General features: G+C 42.6%; 1 protein-coding gene across 1 annotated transcript in view; it reads left to right on the top strand.

Moving 5' to 3' along the window:
* adarb2 (adenosine deaminase RNA specific B2 (inactive)) overlaps positions 1–24,187 on the top strand; it is a 134,236-nt gene that overhangs the window by 65,781 nt on the left and 44,268 nt on the right. The window contains exons 2-3 of the mRNA XM_036521280.1: positions 20,461–20,547; positions 22,219–23,165. Coding sequence (XP_036377173.1) covers positions 20,461–20,547; positions 22,219–23,165 — 1,034 coding nt within the window. The remainder of the gene's footprint in view (positions 1–20,460; positions 20,548–22,218; positions 23,166–24,187) is intronic.

Genomic DNA, 24,187 nt, shown 5'->3' with positions numbered 1-24,187 from the left:
AAGTGCTGTCTGAACAGTTTGTTCTTTCGTTTAATGCTGGTGTAGAGAAAAACAAAGGTTAAAAATCTGAAATTTTTCTTGAACAGAAGATAATATTGAAGTAGGTTCATGTTGTACAAATATAGCTGATTAGTGCATCACCATATTTCTGTAAGACCTGTGTTGACAAATAACTTGCAGTACCTCCTACAGTCAAATTTAAATGAGAGATCTACGGTCTACCTCAGCTCTGGGATCTAGTGTAGTTTTCGAAGTGTTCATTTATACATGTTTGAAGAAGTGGCGTTAATGTTGTAATGGGCTTTCCCCCGTCACGTATTACCTTACTGACTCAGAGCACAGATGGATCGCTCAGATGAACACTGGCCATCTCCAATCTCAAGACCAACCTTCTGCAGCAGCTGTAGGGCAACCATAGGCGGCTCCAGTCTAAAAGTAGAAATCTGACACGTTTGGTGTACGGTTGTCCCACGCTATGCAGGCACACTTTTTTTACGCACTCCAGTTGATGCTCATCCATGTTTAATCACACACTCACTGAGGGACTCCCAACCATGGGGCTGATCTGATGGTGAGGCTGTTCCTTGGAACAGAAGGGTTCCTGCATGGATGCAGTATTACTACAGTTTAGGGCATCTGTGGAAGTCCTTTGTTTGTTCCATTACAAAATGTAAGCTATTGCATATATTTAAATGAGAATGGAACAGCTGCAGAGTATGATTTTTATAGTGTCAATGTCATCCTCTTGTTGTCAAGGAAACAATGAAATTTTTCTCCTAATAGTAGTTATGGTAATCTTAAGAGTGAACAAATACTCTGCTCCTTTTAGTTCCCGTTGGCAACTTGAGCCGTACAAGCTCTATGCAGCCAAACAGGGTTAGTTGTTAGTTGGATCATTCTGTATGAAAATGCCATGTCACCTCATGTGCTGAAAATACCACAGATGTTTTTAAAGGGGAAATACTGTTACATTATGACCACCATTATTCAGGATGTGGCCAAACATCTGTTTGTGGTTGCTGTTTTTGTGCAATTATAAATGAGTAATGTACAAAATAATGTGAGTCATTTCAGAATAATTCACTTCCAAATACATGAACAGGTGCACAAACTCACACTGGACAATGTATATGTATAATGTGCAGGCGGTTGGGTATAACCTCATTAGTAAATACAGGGCAAAGATGGTGTGAAAAAAAAGAGATAAAGATGTTGAGTACCACAAAACAAGTATTTTGAACACTGCTCAAAAGATCATTCCCTACCTAAGGCCCCTGACTACACATAAATGAGTCATTTCATTCACAGTCCTTTTGTAGGCGTTATGTAAACTGATATACTCATGGGGTACTGCAAAGCTTTATTTTTAGGTGTCACAAGCATAACATCAAATAATTCACTCAAAGAATTCACTTGCTGGCGCATTCAAGGGTCTGTTGCCTCTCTACTGATGGTGGGCACAGCATGAAATCCAAAGGAAATATAGACAGGGGTCTAGGCTACAAAATTTCAAATATCCAAAACTGATTCAATTCTCAACTCTGTCAGAGCAGAAATGGAACAATACCAAAATCTCCTTTCTATTCCAGTCAGGGACAAATGCATGGCTTCCCTTAAAGCTGGGTGGGTACTCTGAAAGGAATCATATTTGACTTCCTCTGTGTCTTGAAGAGATGGTAATTCATATTCACAGTTCACACAGAAACCATTTTTTCCGCTATAACGATTGCTTTTTTTAATTAAATTCAGATGGCTGGAGGTCACAAACAGCTGTTTGTCTACTGATGTGAGAAAAACATATAAATAAAATAAAATTTAGACAGTGTATGTGCATGAATGTACATGATCATTTCAAAGCCATATCTTCTCCACTTACCTCTGGTCAACAGAAACTAATATATCAAAATTGATGTGTTGAAATTTTTCAGGACTCATTGTACATTCAGTTTATTGTATTTATCTTTGAGGTGCGAGAGCGCATGTGTGTATGCGTGTGGATGTGTACATGTGCCTGCTCATGCGTGAATGTGTGTGTGCCTGCTCTTGTGTGTGTGTGCGTGTGTGCGTGCGCGTGTGTGCGTGTATGTGTGCATTTGCTCCTCACAGCCCTTCCATCTGATCTTGCCATTAAAATAATAACCCGAATAAATAAATATTCACCTTGTGCCAATTATCTTGACACAGTTTGGGTAAATATTTACCTGGCTCTTGGTGTCAGCGAATGTGAGCGCTGATAAGCAGTGTTTAGCGGGCTCTGTAAACCGAATGCTTTTCTCTCTGTGGCTGATGCACATCTGGCATAAGGAAGCGGTCTCCGCACAGTAAATTAGCTGCCTTCTACCTGAGTTTCCTCGCTAACAAGCATCTGTTTGCAATCGTTTGGGGAGGGAAAAAAAAAAACTTACAACGACAGATAAAACACTAACATGTTGTTAACAATTACTCAGTGAATTATCATGAATCTCATTACACACAGACCGTACCTCTTAACCTTGACTCAAGTGCCAGGAACAATATGCCCCTGAATGCATGTACTGTAATTAAGGTGGATCAGGTGGCAGATCTATGTAGACTTACAGGTGCAATTTTAAATTTGAATTTAATTCTCATATCTGGCTGAATGGAGGGGAGGGGGTGGGGGGTTGGAGGAGGTACTCCACAGCCGCTGTGCAAATATAGTCTTAAATCAGGCTTATCTTCTTTATAGGTTAATGAGGAGCCGCATGGTACTGGTAAGTAAGACACAACAGAATCTTCCTGCTCCATGCCTCTCTCGTATCAATCAGAGAGGATAGCGTGCAAAAGCTGCAGGCCGCACCGGTCTCGGCACGCGCTGATATGATTTGTGTCTCAAATGGCACTTGTACTTTGCTTAATTACTTTTCCCACAATTGTAACTAACCAGACACCAGAAGCAATCTGCCCATCTATTCGTGTTGGGTTTAAAACTTGCTGCCAAAATATCAGGCTCGTTGTGCTGTTAAGGCCATGTACAAATATCACATGTATAATACTAAACAACTCCACTGACTTCTACTCAAGTCCATTTGACTGTGTGTGAATGCACAGTGACATTTTGATGTACAAATGTTACAACTTACAATTTTTCTGCCCGAATCTGCATCGGCAAGGGTTAACCTTAGTATTGGTGTAAAGAATCTTGTATTGTCCATAATGGACAATCTATGTGTCCATATGTCCGTATTGTCCAATGGGTTTTTGCCAACTGACCTCTTTATAAGGAATACTTCTTCAAAACTGTTTAATTTTCTTTCATGGTCCCTGATTTAATTCATCACAAAATCAGAACTTTACCAAACAAACATGGTATGTTTGTGTACATGAATACTACAAAGAAGGCATAAGAATGTTTAGAGATTGTCTGCTAGTCTCTGTGCTTGCTGTGGCAGTGTGCTGGGCATTAGCTCTACCCTCAGCACCTTGCGGGCATTAGTGGCACACTGAGTGTACTCAGGTGAGAAGAATGCGCCCAGGCCCCCTTTCATCCCCCCCCCCCCCCCCCCCCCCCAGACGGTGCCATTCTCTGGTCCCATGGGGAGTGTGAAATTGTTTATCATGGTCCCCGCAGGTTTGGTAGACCAGCAGCACCAGGGGCAGAGTTCCCTCGCCCCCACGGAGGTCACGTGGCCACAAACCTCGGTCCTTCACCACTGTGGCACAACCGCGAATGAGGAACGTGGCCCGCAGGCAGAGGGGGTGGGGGGTGACACCCAGGACCCTCGGCCTGCTGCAGCCCTGCGCAGCTAATTTATTCATTTATTTATCTTTAATTGAGTTTCCTGAAATCTGAATAAAGCCATGCACATTTTAGATGAGGGGGGTTGCTTGGAGCAAGGTTAAAAGAGGAACGAGGATGCTCGAGGATTGCTTATCAGGGGATTGCATATGGATTTTATGGTGAATTCGTTTTCTTGTAATTATCTGTAATAGCCCTGTATTACATGCAGGGAAAACCTTTGGCCTTGGCTGACAACTATTCGTAACACACTGCTGTAAATGGAATGCAATTTCTCCTCATTTTGCCTGGTGCTATATTCAGTCTGACCGCTATGTGCTTGCTCCTTTTAGTAAAGCTTACTTATTTTTTCCCAAAACACATCATCACAGTTTCAATGGAAATTTATGAAAAACTCTGTGTAAGAAAGAAGGTGAAATAATTACATAAATTCTTTTAACGCTGTTGACAAAGCACTCTAGGTGTTAGATTGAATGCTCCCCCCATCCCTGTTATAAAGAATTTTACATGTGATAATAATACCAGTAACTGAATAATGTGCGTCAGTAAATAATTGAGAGGTATCATGTTTGTCTCAGTTTATTAAAGGTTACAGTTTACTGCTAATTACAGATTCACAAAACTGGTGTATCATTCTGCACCTGTGTGACTGGAGTATGCACACATAAGACGTAATTTAACACATTGGGAATCAAATGGCACCAGCTGCATACTTTGCAATAAAATCTGTATATGATTGCAGTACTGCATATGCAATTATAAGGACTTAACTCTGCTCCCCCATCTGTCTGGAGTCACAGAAGCTTATCACCAGTCTTATAACTGTAGGTCATATTCTGGCCTGTCCGGGAGGCCCGCCAGGTTTTTGCTGTAGTGGCGGATTCACACTATCTCTGAAGCTGACCTGTGGCAGGGAAGGAGATGAATATCCCTGCCACTTGGCCCACTAAGTAATACTGCCCGTGATAAATCACTGCTTTCAGTGACACCAAAATTGGAATCATCGGGTTCAGGGGCCAAACCTAAGAGCCCTCCTCCGCGCCGTGTAGTCATCTGTTAAAATGCCGCTCCGAGGCCACGCAGGGTATTCCCTCCCACCCCGCAGCCCAGATGAATGATGGGAAATGAGTCTGGGAGTAAGGTCTTGTTAGGCTATGAATTGTGCGTTAGGATATGGAAGCGGGGGAAAAGGGGGCCTTTGAGATTAGCGCTGGAAAATCACGCGAATCGGTCTCCCGCGTTACGTATGTGCTGTTGACATGCTGCGGTATCTGTGGCCGGTTGGTGCTGCTCTTGGTGCTGTGCATTAGGAGATGTGTGATTTGCGTGGATCTTTTGCTATGCGCTAAGTGATATGTGAAACCTGAAGTTGCACTTTTTGAACATATTATTTAACTGTAAATTCTGTGTCCTAATAGAGAAGACTGAGAGAGAATAATGGAGAACACCATCATCATTGGTGGTGTATGTAAAACAAATCCCTTTTCACAATGGATGACTTAATGAACTTAATGAGGTTTTCTAATTACAAGGCATAAAGAAAAGTTACCCGTGTCAAATTAGTCATTTCTGCATTCCTTAGCACAGATTAAGAACCAGGTCATTGAAATTAAGCTCTAATGTTTGCAATTCATTTGCTATATCTAAGCAAAATTATAAGGAGAAAGTATTAATATACTACCCTCCATACGCATCAGTTGCCACATTTCATATTTGATGTTGTTTGTAAATCGAAAGCAGTTAGGGAAGCAATCTCCATTTATATGGTGGACATTTATATGGTTCTGTTTATAATGTAACCAATGGTAAAGTCAGTTCTTTTAATGCCGTGACCAATATACATGGAAAGAGTTTCATAATAAGATACCTCTATTTTGAGATTTCCTATCTACAGTACCACTCTGAGCCAAACCCTGTCTGTGAAGAATCAAAGCAACACTTCTTTCATTTTGAGACAACGTTAAGGACCAATATGGTTTGAATTCAGACTGACAGTTGAGGCCGAATTGATCCAATACTATACATTCTACTTCCTTTCATGGTTTGATTTATCGTGGCCTTCAGTATAAATTTCGTTTTTTGAGACATATACTACAGAAAATCCGTCAGAAATCCCCCAACATTGACAAAATCTTACCATTCGGATTGCCGCTTGCTTTGTTTGTCTCTTTAAATTGAGTTTAACATCTGTGAATATGTCTTGGTCATATGAAATTCTCATTATCTCTATGCAGCAGGAATCTGAGCGTGTTAAATTCCGTGTTGTCGTGAGACATGTCAGGTAACAGTGTTGCTTCATTGTCACACTGTACACAAGGAAGGCCACACCACACACACGTGCACACACACACACCTACCTTCTTCTAGCGTTTCCTCTAAAGTCTCACCACATAAATCCAGTCGTTCCATTTCAGTTTACAGGGGTAGAGGTGTCCTGCGTATTTCATGTCAGTCTTCTCTCCTGGTTATCTCAACAAACATGCTTGTGTAATCATGTATGCATGTTATATAGCATCCTTTACTGAAGTCTGAATGGCAGCTGAATTGCTTAGTACACCATCCAAAATGTGAATGGAAAAGTAATAAAGAGATTTGTGGTGTAAATGAAGTCATTTCATAATGCTCTCTATTCCCTTTCATGAATGCATGTTTGGTATTATGAAACCTCACCAACAGTGCCTTTTCTGTCAAGGAATGTCAGAATGTATCATGTGAACACTCGGTCATATTTTGTATGAAGTTTGGTATGATGCAGGACAGAAATCTGCTGTTTATGGGGTGGGCCATACAGAGGACTGTGCTGCTTTCCAGGGGCCTGTTTCCACATATAGTGTCTGTTTCACACCACATGCAGTGCTGTAAGGCCTAAACCTGAAACTCTGAGGCAAAAACATAGTCTCCATGGCACAAAAAAATCCATTACAGCCATTTTAGTGTAGCAGAATTACAGAAAGCGAGTTTGTGGTTGAACGCTCAGATATTTGATCCTCCAGTCTCTTGCTGTTGAACTTCCACGCGGCTCCCTGAGTACACGATTGCGTCCCTGCTCTCTGGGACTTCCCTGAGAGCTTTTGACAGGCCTTTTGGCCCTCGCTTGATCCAGGTCAGTCTGCCTCCTGAGGTGGGTCGTTGTTGACCCAAGTAGAACCACTTAAAGCACTGTCACGCTTGCAAAACAAGAAAAAAAAGAGCTGGTTGTGACGGGGGGGTGGGGGGGTCAATGTGGGTCGATGTGGCAGGGTGGCTCAAATGACCCAGTGAAATACATGTGTAAAAGCTTAGCACCATGTGACCGACCAGGCCGGCCCTTCTGGGTGAAGGACTCACTGTCCAACATGTCTCTCCAGCCTGGTTACTCCGTGTGGATCAGAGGTCAATGACCACAAGATGTCTAGCGTATTCAAATGAATCTATTTCATGTTAGAGTAGATTACACGCATTTAGCTGGCTCGATCTCAGGAGGGATAATATGACCCAATCGACTGGGGTCGTGAGCCGTTCAGCCCATCAATTCATAGTAACTACCTGGGGGGGGGGGGGGGGGGGCTGCTCAGAACAGTTCCATCCAATCATCAGCTGGGATTGAGGTTATGACTGGGCAGTCTAAGGTTAGGTTGCACTCGTAGGTAGGGCTATGCTCTGAAATGAGGGGAACAAGGAAACACTTGCCTCATTAACATGGGATAGCCATGAATATGCTACAGGTGGATTTGGAAATTTACATTTCTACAAGCCTAGTATAATGGGACATGATAGTGGCTATCAAAAATACTTCAATGAAGTGTTCTGTAAATGTTCGTAAGTAGTCTGCAGCGTGTCCAGAATATTGAGGGGATTCTCGATGTGAAGTCGGGTGGCGTGCGTGTAGTTAGGCGCCATCTGACTGAGGGGGGCAACCTCACGATCACCCCTCCCGGGGGAGAAGAGTTAATCATAAATCAGCCCGCCTCAGGGATACCAGAACCAGGACAGGATCATGAAAGCGGGGGCCCCGCCGCTCACAACGAACCTCTCCCCTTTTAAGCGGGAGAGTAAAACGCCGTGTAGCTGTTAATATACACACCTCTTGGGATGTTTGCCTTTGTGCAGGCATTAAGTGGATGTTAATATCTCCCTGTTAACTCCACACTGCTTCACGGCCGGCTTATTTAAAGTCCTTTTATCTTCTATCTTTATCTAACCATGCTTGACACGTCCCTGCAATGCAGTTTAGTGCGTATAACGAATACCCAGCAGACAGGAACCAGATAAAATAGATTTCCCTTTTTTCGTCCTGTTTTAATTCCAGATCTGATTTGTATAGACAGGGAAGGATATTTCTGCCCTGAAACAATTACTCTCTATTAATAGTAATAATATACAGGCCATGCTAAAAATACAGTGTACATTTATTGGACAGTTGAGTAGGTTAAGGAAGTGTCACACACAACTTGCAAATAATGCATCTCCTTGGTCTGTCTGTTTACACAGAAGCTAAAATTTGAAGGTAAAACCAGCATATACATATAATTCATTGTTATTGCATGCTGCAACAGGGTAGCAATAGTGTGCTCTCAGTAAATATCCAGCTGCATAGATGGATAGCTTGTAATCCATTGTAAGATATGTGGAGTAAGTTGCTCTGGGTGAGGGAATCTGCTATGCAAATGTAATGTTATGCAACAGCACACACATGCAAGAAAGTGTCCGTGTAACTTTGGCCTGTACAACAGCACAATAGCACAAGAGCGATAGTGTACAAGTGGACATCAAATGAAGGAAATGTACAGAATCAGGGAAGGGACTTTGGGGATGTGCATCCTGAGATCTTGCTTAAGTGCATAAGCTGCGCATAAGCTGATTGTATGTCTGTGAGCCAATTGCATGTGTTGCTTAATATGAAATATGATTTCCAGCATTCTGAAAATAGCCTTATTTCTTGACGCTTCAAAGGAGAACGGAGGTGAGTTAAAAAACACCAGTCATCTAGGTATGAGTCAGGTACTTCAAAGTAAAAGCGTCATAAAGCCAGAGTGATGATGAAGCCATTTCCCTCAATTCAACAACTAGGTCGCACTGATGTCGTTATCAACTTCCTAAAATCTGAACTTAAATGTTTTGTTCAAAATTATAGAAATGATAGAGAGGGGGGGGTTGTAGAAGTAATGTTTGGAAAAACGATAATGTAAAACACGTTGGGACATATGATTATGTAGACCCGAAGGAACGTTCATTCTAAAAATACACACGGGCTAGTTTGATGTCACTCATCAACCACTGACACTGCAAGAGCTGGTCTGAGGGAAAAGTTACACTAAAAACCTTTTAACTTGTCTCTGTAATGGCACCGGGGTTGTATTATTCAAAAGGAACCCAATAGTAGGAAAATGGGGCAGAATATGTCTAAATGTGTCTAAATGTATCATTTGTATTTCTGCTTGAGTGTGCCAAGGCCAATCGGGCAGTTTTAAGCAGTGTTAAATCAGGCTCCTCAAGTCGAGCTCTCGGATGCGAGATTTGAGTAATGTGGTGGAAATGTGTGTTGGTGCACTGATTCCGTTCCAGCTTGTGCCCAGCCCGCTGCAGTTTCACAGCGGTGTGCTTTCATTTTATTTATTTATTTATTTATTTTTAACGGAAGTTCTGAAACTTCTCACGCGTAAAGAAGTAACCCGATCCCAGCGCTAACGTGTGACATGTTTATTTGGGACAGAGCAGTGGTATCCTCTGTGGTTTGGATGATGTTCTGTCTTCACTGATATTGCCATGGTTTATGAGCAAGTGCATCCCCAAAGCATGCTGAAAAGTCTTGGAAAAAGGTTTTCAGACTAATATTCTGTTTTCAGTGGAGATATTTCCTGGAGATACAAGGTAATGAGTCTTTCACAAATAAAACTCATATTCATATTTTAAGGTTCCCAGAAAGCATTTTGTGTCCATAAATAGTGTAGCTTTGGCTAAAATATGTGACAAAGGATAAAACACTCTTATCAATTTCCTACGAGAGATGCCTCAATGTTTTTTTGGCACAAAAAATATCAGATGACTGCCATGATACTGTATATTATTAATAACTCATAATATTGTGTCAGTAAAGAGTAAATGTGATGGCCCTTAAGACCACGTTACTAACAAAAAAATGAAAACGCAAAACCAAATTGGGACATGCAATTCTGGAGTGTGTTTTCTGTGTGTGTTTGTGTTGTGCATTTTAGAGCCACTATAAAAAAAAAATAATAATAAAAAAAAGAACTCTTCAGTTAAATTCATCATGCAGATTCAGAAGGGTAGAATCCCGGCCTTAATGCTGTGAATGTCAAACAAATTCTACAGCATCAACAGTGTATTTGTGTGGTGTAAGCTGTATTCTACGTAATAAATCGTATACCGTGCATTATGTTATACAGTCTGATACTCATGTGTTCTGCAGTTTGTCTCCTGTCAGACACAAGTAGTACGGGTCATGCACTTCCCCTGTGTACATCCCAGACATAAACCCCTCTTCAGAAATCTGACTTTCTGTCCCAGCTTTAAGATTCTCTCTCTTGAGATTGATTTTCTTCTCATTTCTTTTATTAGGTGCTATAAATGTTCTGAATCTTCACAGTCACGTTATTTCCTTGTGGTCTTGTTCATGGCACTGGCACATACAGAATTTACCTCAGTCAATAGTTCTGAGCTGCCTCTCTCACCTTCTCACATTGATGTCCTCGGAAAAACTCACTGCATTTTATTATGAGAAGGAGACTGTATTTCAAACTGCACATCAGTAGGCCTAGATCTCAGGCACAGTATTGTTAAGCTTTCATGGGAGATGGAGAACTGCCCCACTTTAAACTGCTCAGGTAGATTTGAGATGAACGGCAATTGAAAGGAATGGATGCATACCACTCTTAAATTGTTAAACATGCTTAATCAGAACATGCTCCTTCAACCAACAGAGGAGCCTTGGAGAAAATATTTATGTGCATAAAATGTTTTTATCTTGGGCCTACCATCCTATCTAGTTCGACTCAATTTATTCTCCTCGTTTAGTTTCTACCTTTGCCCTGCATTGGTGTACAGTGCAAATGGTTGCATGCATTCCCATACATTTTGTAAATCACCCGTCTCCACATGATTTGGAAGTCTGAATGTGTCAACATCAAACAGTTCTTTAATTGCCTCTGAATCATACTTAGAGAAGTGTGTGGAATTGGAAAAGGGATATTATGAGCTGTCAGTTTGTATTTATTGCAATTTTGCTTTGGGATTTTTGCGAAAGAAATTGGATCAGGCCAGGAAGGAGAATGGGCGGCCGTTTAGACACCTCAACGCAACCCTCGGTTACACGTTCTCATTTCAAAACACATTTATCATCCCCAATCCCTGAAACGTTACGTCAGTGGGAATTTGCAGTTCTTTGTTTTGAAGAGACATTCTTGGTAAATCCTCACACACAGGCCTCTGAGAGGGACATTATATGTATACACTATATATATATATATATATATATATATATATATATATATATATATATATATATATATATAATTACAGCGTGAGAGAAAGAGAGATTTTTTTTTCTCCCGAAAGCATTTTATAACAGTGATTATGAAATCAATTTAATTAAACCATGACCCTCCTCAGCTGAGGACTGCCGCTGATGTCACTGGAACACTTGCTCCTGTCTCCTGTGAAATAAATGTAAACAGTTAGGATGCTGGCGTTTCTCCTACATGGCTGAAAAATAGGGAGGCTTCTTTGAGGCAGCTGTGAGATGCTCTCTGTTTTCTCTCAACCCCCCCCCTCGTTTCTGCAGTCAGGCTGCTGCTTTAAGTGGGTCCCAAGCGGCCTGCGTCTGAAACTTCTGACTAGCCATGTCTTCAAACATCACAGGGCAACCAAAGCATGACAGAATGACAGATAGTCCTTTCAATATATAGTGACAAACAAATTAGTGCAAAGATGCTTCTCGCTGCATACCAGATGTGTCGGGCTCCATCGTATGGAACAGGCAATGAAAAACTGTCCACGTCCCATCTGTGCTTTCTGTGACCATCAGTGCAGCAATTTCTGCTGAACAAAGTAGTGTAAACGACGCGCAGCCTGATTATATATGTAATGATGGGAAGCATAAAAAGGCAGGCTGCAAAGCAAACTGCCGGCCGCGGTTTATTTGTGGGGCTTCCTGAAGCAGGGAGAGCCGGAAGGTGAGAAAGCCAATACGACAGATCGAGGATGACACGCGGAGGGTGAGAGCTCGCTGTGATGTCCCGTCATCGCCCAGCGGTAACGGAGACGAAAATCTGGGCACAATCGGAGTTAAAAGCGAAAATAAAATATCGCTGTAAAATTTCGTTATTGGCAGTAAAAATGTTACTTGTATGTTCTGCTTTGTTTTGTTCTCTTTTTTTGCCTATGACAAATCCATGCCATGCGATAAGGGAAAACACAAAATGTTTGGTGCGTGAGTGTTCCTCCTTTAAGTAAACAGATTTTATTGATTTATTTCCAAAAAACTGGAATAATGAATACGCAATTTCAAAATCAAATCATAAAACAAGGTCCAACTTAAAACACACACACACACACACACACACACACACACACACACACACACTTACTTTTTAGTTCCATAGCCATAGTCCTGCATTGGAGTGGCTCGTGTTTAACTTAGCCTGTAGAATGCTGTGTCAAAATGAGCATGGCCGAGTGGCAGATGCACCAGTCTGGCCACTCCACAATCCACTCCCCCCCCCCCCCCCCCCCCCATCTTCAACAACCCCTGCCCAGCGAATGAGCTCACCGCCTGGCCTTGCCAGTCACCTGCACAATGGGGGACGGGGGGGATGATGTGGAACTGTTGATTTGGGAAGTCCATCCGCCCCTCCCCTACCTTTCCTGGAAGCCGCTGAATGTTTCCAGACACCCGCAGATGAGATGGCAGGCAGGGCGGGCTGGTGGTCAGCCTGGTCTTGCCCCGACGCGCGGTGTGACGGGAAGAGGGCACATAGAGGCGCTTGAGCAGGAACTGGCCTGAATAACGACTCTCGTCTGAGTTAGTGGAGAATCGAGTGCAAACCTGCCTCGTGTGAACCTGCGAGAGACTGCTCTATTCTTACCCTGCCAATACAGTGTATCCCCTCTGCTGCTGCTTCTATTGTGCTGAAGACCATTGCCTTCATGTGTAGATCATTTCCAATGAAATCTACACTGGGTGATCTTACATTACCATCTCTTATGATATGATGCCATGTAATTATATTGGACAGAGCAGCGCTGGGAATATCCAAAGGGAAATAAAAGTGAAGATGCTGATTTTTGGGCTTCCTTCATTTGATGTTCATCTGCGATCTTATTAGAGGATGTTTCTGGTGTTGGATGTTACAGTCCACACATTCTATGTGTCACTTTCACCCCCGTTGTGTCCGTAATTGCTTTTAAGTGTGACTCAGTCACGATCTTGTTAAATGGAGGACTTCAGTTATTTTAACCAATAAAGTAAGACTTGCTAAAATTAGGAAGAATGTATTGTGAGATTTTCTGTAAATCATACGAGCCAAAGAGGTCCACCCACACTCGACAGATTGCACCTTGGCTGCTGAAAGGTGAAGATCACCTCGTAACCTTTTGCAGAAAAAAAGAGTCCTTTGATTTTAAGTTTTGCAGTTGGAAAATAAGATAAAAAATACCAATATACTCATTAGTTCTCCGCTGTAAAAATTAATGCACATTATCCTGTCTGCGAGTCTAGCATGAGGATTATTGTAGATTTATGAATGTTTTGAATCAAGTCTCCATTAATATTTTGTAAAATAGTAATGTACTGATGATATATTATTTCAACTTAAATACATATACTGTATACGCATTTGAACTCATTATGCACATACTGTAGAAAAGGATCAGAAAGAATCTGTGTAAATGTTTGTAAGTGTGCAGTGTACTTCATAGATGGGAATCAGTTTGAAGCTATTCTTTGCATTGGAAGAAAAGCAGTCTATTATGAAGAATGGCAGGAAAAAATGGCACTACACTTTTCCGGAACATTCACTGGACAAGGTGGTTTAAGATCCTAAAAGCACCGTAAGAGCAGCAGGACAGAGCCATCAGGAAGCTGCTTGCATTAGGTGCAAATGCGGAAAAAACTCGCAATGCAAAATTTATTTTTGCATTAGCACCCTCCATCCCATTGACTTGAAGTTTTGCGGTAAAAAGCTTTATCGTGTAACCGTTGTGTGGGGCTTCCGCTTTTATTTGCGGACTTTAGAGTCACATGTCACGTTATGTCCTGTGTTTGACAGGAAACCACCTTTGCTTAAGGTGTCCTGCCCTAATTCAAGCTGTAACAGTGTTGTTTGGTAGACACGTTTTCAGTCACCATTCTTCTCAGTCAAGTGTGTGAGTTTTTCTTTTTTTTTTTTTTTTGCTTTTGTTTTTTGCTCAGGAGTATATCCAGCTCTCAATAAAAATGCAATTTACACTTGTGTCTCCCCCTTGATCTGTTTAAATCTGCAATAAGGCATATTGAATTACCTCTTATGCCATACAAGTACTTCTTTGACATCATCCTCACACCATCTGTCTTTTCTTACCACTCTCAATTCACTCTTACTTCTTGTAGGCCTGGATATTTCTGTATATTTTTAGTGTTGTACATCGTCACTCACCCGGCTGTCCAGTTGTCGTTAATTTGATTGGGTGAGGCTAATTCATCAGTTAATGTCTGGAATTAAATTCGAATTTGCAACCTGCTTGAAACTTTTAGGGGGCTTAGTGCCAGGGGTAGCCGGTATTGTCCTGACTTTCATCAAGGCCGTGGAGAAGAATCTGGTGTTATTATGATCTGGTTTTCCGGATTTTGCAGAAAATATTGGAGATGAGCGGTGTGAATGGGCGTAAAGCTGATTACATTACGTTAATGTAATCATGCATGGGGGTTTGTGATTGGTTGTCGGGATCTGCAATGATGGAATTAACTGGCTGGGTGGGGAGGATTAGGAACCCTGCCCGTATCCTGTTATGTGCCTCCTAAACCATAGTCCTTGGCAAAGATCAAGATAACACATGTAAAACAGATGGTCCTGCTCTTCTGTCTTCTGTGCCGCTAATCAGGTGCTAAATATCCGCCCGTCTGGTCCTCCTCGCGCCCGTATGCCATGAATCCTACCCCCCCAAGCTTGCCAATCCAAAAGGCAAAAATGCTCAAAGCAGCCTGAAGGGGCTGGATATGAGCAGCGGTTGTGTGAGGGGAAACTGGAGCTCCTCGCTGCGGTTCAACTCCAGACCACGCGGCGCAGATCTCAGATCAGACCTTCACGTTGTCCTGCATCACCCATAGTTTCGTGGCTGGACTTAGACTGGGCCCTGCATAATTTGTTTGTGCTGTACAGCTTAGCAGTAGTGCTATGCTGTGATGGAAGTCAGATATTAAAGGAGGTGAGACCCCCCTGGCCTCCCCCCTTTCTCCTTAGCCAGTTCACCGAGCGCTTCGCGTACGGTCTACAAGAGGAGGCAAGTCACCGGCTTCCCCGCATGTTTGAATAGTGTCTCCAGTCATTCATTTGACCCATTTGTTATGTTGAGCCATGGGGAAACCTGATGGGGCTCATTACTTTCCTCGGTGGTGATAGAGGAAGAGGGAGCTTATCCTCTCACTTCTAATTTGTACCGGCGCTCTCATGGGAGCGTGGCCGTCTGCCAAGTCTGCGCAAAAACCTAACCTGGATTTCCTATTTTCTTTTTTGTTGAAAATAAATGAGTCTGTCCCCTCTCTCCCACCAAGCCAGACAGGCGGTTTTGGTGCAGTGAAGTTAAACTATTGGCTCGCATTGTTGGACTCAATAGCCTTTCTACTGGGGATAGAGTGTACACGGAGTCAAAGTGCCCGCAGCTCTGATGATGTAACGTTCCCGCCAAAAAAGGGGGGGGAAAAAAACAGATTGAATGTATTTGGGTGAGTAGTGTCTTCGAGGATTTTAGTAAGTGGTGTATTATTGCAGATAAGTCTTTCTTATAATGTCATGGGGTGGATGAGTGGGGGGCTCCCTGTAATCTATTCTCCTGCACAATCCCTGGGGCCAAAATCCATTTCCATTAAAATTTCAATTGCAATAAATTAGTTTGGGCTTCTTTTAGAGGAGAAAATCGGGGGGAGGGGGGGGGAGTGAAAATCTGAATTTGATGTGTAGTTTCTTACTGGGGAAATGTTCTGGTGATATGATCTTAAGCAATCTGGCTGAATTCTATTCCACGAAAATATTGAACAGGCTTCGTTTTCATTAACAATGACATGACAGCCTACTGCAGTATGGATTCTTAAAGTGGATGTTGCAAATATATCATCATGTTAGAGAAACACATCCTGGATGTCGCCCATGGGTACAGAGCGGTTGTTTTCCACCTCTGAAGGCTATGTCTTTCCTGTACTACACAGTGTTTAACATTCTACTTCCTTGATTTCCGATGAACAATTGATGTGTTGAACAACCTTTGCACATTGCTGTGTGATATCACTACTTCTCTGAGTTCAGAAGTAAATGTGCAATGTCATATTTGGCTTTATATACATAAAAGCAGAGAGATAGTAGCTGATGTGCTCTGTGCTGGCGTGCTTTCAGTGATAAAAAATTCATGAATTTGGTATCAAACAATGTATAGCACTGAGGTATTGTGCAAATGCCTGTTACATTTGTGTGGGAAAAGCACTATAACTAGAACTGGAATTGTTTCATTTCTTGGGTATTTTCTTTCAAATTTAGACTAAAGTAAGTTGTGATCAGCACCAGAATGACAGAGGTCAATTTCTCATCTCAAATTCAAATATTAACAATGTTCCAGCTGATCATCTGTGATGTGTTGATATGCTGATAATATTCTGACTCAAAGGTAAACAGTCTTTCCCATAGCATCCACATCTCAGTTTTTTATATAAACAGATTTCAGTAAAATAAATTATATTGATTTTTTCAGGTCTCATGGCATTTAAGAAACCAACTGCATCTGTAGCTCTCTTATGAGTTCTTCAAGACTCCATATGATGTGTAACTGATGATGAATCTATGGAATCCTTTTATTTGTAACAGGTAACTGGATGTATTGTGTGGTCATGTTGTAGGTTTAAAATGTACTGGATCTTACAGTGATACAGGTTACATTTTCATGGATTTATGACACTAGCTCTTTTCTTTCAAAGTTATTTTTCATGCCTCACTTTGAATGTATCATGTTTGTACGGTTTTAGACTGTAATTAGTAGTTTATCACCTTAATGGAATCAAAAAATAAACTATGTTAATATGACATCTTATAACAGTGCATAATTATATTTATAGTTCAAACAATTATTTCACTGAAATACAGTTTCTTAAATATAGCCAAATGCATATGTAAAATACAGTATGTCTTGGTTTGTGATTATTCAGATGGTAGTACTCACGATCTTAGCCAAACCACAAACCTGTTTTGCTGTTGTTTCCTTTTGGGTAATCGTCTTTGCTTCCCCTTTATTCCTATACCGTTACTGAACGTATTACTTTTTACAAAAAATAATCTGCTAATATTGTTAATTTTTCACCTGCACATCAGAAGCTGTGCAAGTTCCCTTGGGTATATGCTTAGCATGCTGTGAATAAGAGTACAATATGATAGCACACACGCACAAGTGTGAATGAGTTCACCATGCTGATTTCAGGCTAGAAACAGTCTTAGACTACAGTGAAGGAACACCAGCACTAACTGGCACATGGCTGTTCACTCTGCTTGTTGAAAAATCCAGTTGCCACAGAAAACTGGGCATGTTTTGGGCCCAGCTAAATTTAGTATTTCTATTCAATTTAAATTTACCTTCCTTTTTATTTATCTTTCCTTCATGCCTATATCTTACTTCAAGTTCAAACAAAAATGAATACACACACACATACACACACAAGCACACACAAGCACACAAGCACACACAAGCACACACACACACACACACACACACACACACACATATATCAGGTGCCTTTTTTCTGATTCAAGGGACTGTGACTAAACTCAGTCCACCAGTAGTTCTTTCACAGCTTCTCGTATTGAACCATTCAGGAGAGCAGCTGCTGTTATATAGTGGGCTCAGCGGGCAGTCACAGACACTGCGCTCAAGCCAGAGAATACAGGAGAATACAGTCGACTGTTGAACTGCTTCACTGATAACCCGTCTAAGGTGCATGCTTTTATGAGGCGTTCACTTCTGGTCTGCCTCTGCAAGCATGTTTTTTGAAGGAAATCGAGCGACAGATTCCAAAAGACCCCTCTGTGCTCACAAAAATTCACTTGTGCAAAGCGGAGGACGTCAAATCACCTGGGTATAGTGACGAGACCACTTAGATCAGCATTGTGATCTTCGAAATCTTGGAGTAGTCTGCTTGAAGCAATACTGGATCTGAATGCATGGAGCTCGCACCAGTCCGCAGTGAACCGATATCACCATGCCATGCTTACTCCCAGCATCACCTTGCAGCACCTGGCTCAGAAAGTTTTGTGTTCAGGGAGTGAGCAAGCAGAGTCCCCTGGTCTGTTGAAATTTAGCTTGTTGGGTGTACATGACCTAGAAATCCTGTTTGTTCTTGATGGGGTAAAAATCCTGACCGCTGCTTGGAAGCAGAAATAATTGGATTTCAGTTCCTTATCTCGCTCCTCACATTACAAGTCACTGTCAAAAATAAATAAATAAATAAATAAATAAATAAATACACATTCACACAGCCACGAGAAGAAGCACACTATTCTCAGGTGAAGCAGTGACTTTGAGAGCCCTCAGAAAGGTGACAAAACAGCAGCATTTTCTCCTGTTCGGTCCCGCAAAACCAACCCCCCCCCCCACAAACACACTCCCAACCCCCCTCAGCTCTTCTTGGATAAGCAGGTACCCTGCCGTCCCCTTGTCCGTTACGTTTATGTCACCTGCGGGTCCTGGAAGTGGCGGAGGTAATGCAGTCAGGCCTCTCTGTCTGTTCCGTACCCAATCCATCACCGCTGAGAGCTGGGAGCAGGGAGTGTTGTGTGAACTCGCCGGCTCCGAGTCGGGCCCTCGTCGCGAAACAGGGCTGATGACATATTTGTTTTGAGGTGTCTGCCGGGCCCATTAGACCCCACTAGATTTGCTCAAGTCGGCAGAAAGATGCTGAGAGGCTACTAATGACCCAAGGCAGGAAAAGATGATGAAAAATGCATTAAAGAATTTTGGAGCTTCCGCAACATGTTAGGCACATGGAAAAAAATAACAATAATAATGTATTTCATTTTTCTGAATGTTCTCTCTTTTTCATTGTTTGGAGCTCTCTTGTTCTGTTTTGTTATTTTGATTTAGAGGCTTCCATTTAGAGGCTTATGCTGCGCCCTGTGAATTCAGAGTAAAAGCAAGACAACTTGCTTATTCAATTCACCATAGGGTTATTTGGTCTTGTCCTAAATCCTGTCCTAAAAACCACAGTAATGTGCTGGCTGGTTTTCTTAACTATAAGTGCATTCAACCCAGAAATGAATTTCAAAATTATTAAGAAAATACTAGGAGCATTTGCACTTGCACTACAAGTTTCTGTAACCTACAGTAATGGCCATTGATTTATTATTCTAGCAATTAGGTCAACATGAACAAATAGTGGTGTTTGTTTCCTAATGCTCTGAGTAGGCAGACACACGTGTCATTCTGAATCATATGTGCCTTGAGGCTCATTTGGTTCAGAAAGGGGAGGAAACCCTCATATTTAGAGCTGCTTTAAGTTCAGATTCATGTTTCATTTTCTTTTAGCTGGTAATGGTTTTAGTAGTGCCTGTTGTGTTGTCTAATGCAATTTGCCAAAGCTGATTTAAATGCTTGAGTGCAATCACTGTCTCTGTCACAAAAAAAAACAAAAGGAAACAGATCAGTTTCTGTAGCTATAGCATGGATATCTGAGCTGAATGCTGAAACTCAGCGCACGCTAAATCAGAATGCGATTGTGCATGATGTTGTGCACATTTTGGTGCTTGTTGATTAGCGCTCGTTAGGTCTGTTTTGTTCAATTAGTGCTGTGGGGAGGCGGCAGTTCTTATGTGAGGTAGCAAGACGCAGCAGCAGCGTTGAACTAACCTTCTCTGCTGGCAACGTAAACGTAAGCCTCTCCACAATGCTCTTGTGGGTGAAGTTTCACATGGTTGTCCAGAATGACTGGACCCCCCCCTAACCCCCCCCCCACCTTCGCCCCGCTTCCCCTCACTCATGTTGCTGCGAGACCGTTAAAAACCATTGATCATTAAGGAACGTTCAGATGTGAGGGATCTAATTAAGGGATCCCCCGTTTGGCCTGTCAATTTCTCTCCGTCTGCGGCGGGAAGCAGCCGACCGAACAGTGTCCTTAATAGGAAACTTGCAACACTGTAAACAACAGAAGCCCAGGTGCGGGTGAAAGAGCGCTCGCAGGAGAGAGAGAGAGAAAGAGAGAGAGAGAGAGAGAGAGAGAGAGAGAGAGAGAGAGAGAGAGAGAGAGAGAGAGAGAGAGAGAGAGAGAGAGAGAGCCGCCGCTCGGCTCAAACGGCTCCAAAGCAATTCTGAGCCATTATACATGCTCCTCACCCGGAATGGAAAGCGCCCGGGACATGGTCTGCGTTTAGGCCACACCGGTGCCAGGGCTGTGTCAAAGCGGTAATGGGGGGGGGGGGGGGCTCTGTCATTTCTTTCCGTGCTCATGGTGTGCCTCTGCTGTTTTTTTATGTCGGTTTCAGAGAAAGTCAGCATGCTCTCGGCGTACATCGCCCCCTTCAAATACATGAGCCCCGGCGTGGCCAGCACCGAGGACGAAGACACTTTAAGTAAGTGTTATCACTGCTTCCTAAGACTTGGTTTGGGGGGCGCAATTGTTTTAACACTCTGTTCAAAGATCTCTGTGTGTATGTCTGCGCAGCTTAATTACCTCTAATGTCTGACCTGAGGTAATGTTTGCTGTGTAAATTGCAACATATTCCTTCTGAAGAACGAAAACCGTTCTTTACTTCCGCAACTCAGAACAAATGATCACACCTTTCATGTTTAGATTTGACTGCGTCTTGCAGCGTTGTACACCTACAGCTGTGGAAATCCCCATGTGAAATCATATTCCAATCCTAATTACCTGCAAAAAGTAATTTCCTCTTTATTTTGTAGCTGGATCAAAGCAGGACCTGTATTTTGTTGCTTGCATGTGTATAGCCAGGTTTGTATTACTTTAACCAACACAGCACCAAATATTTAATGTGTGGGGTAATATACTTAAACACATAGTGAGCATCTTAAAGTACTCCATGCTGCATTGACTGAAGGAAGATGAAGATGTTTGCATTTCTTGTTATAATAAAACATATTTTGATTTGGCTAACACTCTACACATTTGGCTAACATATGTTACGTCTAGTAACATACTGCATAATAGTGTAACTGCTCAGTTACTAGGCAGGTAATGATTTTCGAAAGCAAAGTTGCTGATTAAGTGTAATGACAAAACTCTTCCAGATACAAACACATATGACAACATGCATGTATACAGTCATGCATACATAAATCCTGCTCATATGTACATATTACATAGGTACATAACCATTGTTCAACCTATTGCGTCTGGCATGGGAAAACATTTTCTGTTTTAGGTTGGTGGATAGAAGAGAATGTCTTCCCACCTATCTGCCTACCTGATTCGCTTTTTTTTTTTTTAATTAGCTTAAAATGTTAATGTTCTAAGGCCCGTGCCCAAGGGTACACAGTCACACCTTGGATTCAAACCAGCAACCTTCACAGGCCAGTTGCTCGATCTCCACCCAGTTAACTTGCATCCGTGCCTTTTTTTTGGTACTTTGGAAATCGTTTAGGCGTAAACGCGTCTCATAAATGTGCTGCAGCCTTTGCATTTTGAGCCCCGTGTTATGCAGCCCATCACTAAGTGTCCTAGTTCATTGAAAACATCAAAGTGTAATAAGGCTGCTTGACTGCTCTATCCTCAAAGACTCTTTTAACGCCTACTGCTATCCCTCTATTATAAAGGGATTGGTGCTTTGCTTGGGAAACAAGGGACAAATAACACCCACTTTAACCACAGTGTCAAAGCCAATTTCATCACAGATTACAAAATAATTTGGCCTCTAATACCCTGTTTTAGCAGATATGTACCTGGATTTTAGAACTCTTAAATAAGGCAGGCCTTCCTGCTGTGGTCTTAGGGAACTGTGGCTTTTATGGAAGATGTCAGATGTGCTCGTTATCATGTTTCTGGGCTGTGAAGCAGTTCTCTCACCTTAAGACACCTGTGAGTTGTTTTTTTTTTTTTTTAAGACAAAGATTTAAAAGAAAAGATGGAATGCAGGATTCACAATTAAAATTTCACCATTTTGAAGCTGTGAAAATTAAATTAAAATCCAGTCATTTTCTCAAATAATCACAAATTTCACAAGTCACACAAACATTATCATTAGTTCATCTAACTGTATCTGTTCTTCTTCTTCCTGGGCCATCAGGTACTAGCAGTGCTGAGGTGAAGGAGAACAGGAATATTGGTAATCTAGAGGACTGTGCCATTGTCCCTGGGGACCGCCAATCAATCTTTTGCTCTGACACAGCCAGAGGCGGGACTTCCAGCCTGAAAAGGAAGCGTCCCCTGGAGGAAGGAAATAACGGACACCTCTGTAAACTGCGCCTGATCTACAAAAAGCTGTCCTGGTCCGACACGCCAAAGAATGCCCTGGTCCAGCTGAATGAGCTGAAACCGGGCCTGCAGTACAAAATGGTTTCGCAGACGGGCCCTGTGCACGCACCCCTCTTCTCCATCGCGGTGGAGGTAAACGGACTCACATTCGAAGGCACCGGCCCCACGAAAAAGAAGGCCAAGATGAGGGCGGCTGAGCTGGCCCTCAAATCCTTCGTCCAGTTCCCCAACGCTTCCCAGGCCCACTTCGCCATGGGCAACCTCGGCAACCCGGCGGCCGACTTCACCTCGGACCAGGCCGACTTCCCGGACACGCTCTTCAAGGAGTTCGAGCCGTCGGCGCGCGGCGACAGCCTCCCCTGCTACAGGTCGGCGCAGAATGAATTGCTCTCCAGCGCCTTCCGGCACGGGAGATTACTCTGCCACACGTTGGACCTAATGGCCCAGGCCAAACAGAAGAGGCGCAGGGCGGCGTCTGAGGCAGAGGGCGAGAAGAACCCGGTGGTGCTGCTAAATGAGCTGCGACCGGGCCTGAGATACGTCTGCCTCTCGGAGAGCGCAGAGGGCAAGCGCATCAAGACTTTCGTAATGGCGGTGCGGGTCGACGGGAGAATATTCGAAGGCTCGGGACACAGCAAGAAGCTGGCAAAGACCCAGGCGGCACAGCTCGCTCTTCAGGCCCTCTTTAACATCAGGCTGGCACCTGAAGGGAGAGCCAGCCATATACCCAGCAGGAACAAATGCCCTCATTTACCCCAGGTGAGCACTGCCAGCTTGCCATTGGCAGGCACTCTCTTCCTTATGGTGGCCTATAATAAACCCAGTCGGCGGGAGAGCTGGGATTTTGCGGAATTATGAGCTGACGCTTAATTAAGGGGGAGGAGCAATGGGTGGGTGGGAGGGGGGGGGTAGGGGGAGAGTGTTTGCAGGCTGACTTAACATTTACTTTGGACGGAAAGTGTGGCATATCTTTCCGAAACATGCAAATGTCTGTGTTCACTGGGAAAGCAAAGGCTATGGGTAAACAGAATCTGCTCAGTGATCTGTTCAGATGGAAAGCATGTAAATGAAGCAAATTATTGTCCTTGTGTCTGTAACAGGAGAGGAAGCACTGTTACTTTGAAATGAGGTTTTCCGTGTGTTTAGAAAGCCGTAATTGGGAAACTTTTTTTTTTTTCTCACACAATCCCTTGTTTTTTCATGTTCAGCACCTCTGTGTCTATAAACATTCATTGAGTCTGTCGCCCAAAGGAGATGGAAAAGCAGAGAGCAAATAGACAAACAGACCACAAACCAATTCCAGTGTTAAATTAGTAAAATATGCAAATAGCAATCAGTATAGGGAAACTAGTTTTTAAAACTTTCAAAATGGATTTTTTTTCAGCAGAACTCCAGCACCCTTTGGAGTGATTGAAAAAGGCTTCCTTTTGAACTCACGGGCAGAGATTGCTCATTTGTGTATTATTTTATAACCTACCCATATTAATATAAATAGTCATATTATTATGCTTTTTTTCCCGCAACCCTAAAAGACAACATTTATAAGTAATCTCAATTTTAATACTGTAGTTATCCCTAAACTAGGGCAGCTAATCCATTATTGTATTTACATGCCGTTGCTTGTTCTGAGGATTCACAGAGTAGAAGATTTTTTAGAAGCCTGTAAACCTGAAATAGCTGGTCCTGCGGCTATGTGGCCATGCTGAATTTTTCCACAGCATGCGAGTATCTGTGACTGTTGCTAAACAGAGTGCGTTGTATTAATATTCCCCTCCTAGCTT

This window comes from Megalops cyprinoides, chromosome 2 (genome assembly GCF_013368585.1).
Source record: "Megalops cyprinoides isolate fMegCyp1 chromosome 2, fMegCyp1.pri, whole genome shotgun sequence".
NCBI classification, from domain to species: domain Eukaryota; kingdom Metazoa; phylum Chordata; class Actinopteri; order Elopiformes; family Megalopidae; genus Megalops; species Megalops cyprinoides.
Note: the sequence above shows the minus strand (reverse complement) of the source record. Positions and strands in the feature narration are given on the sequence as shown.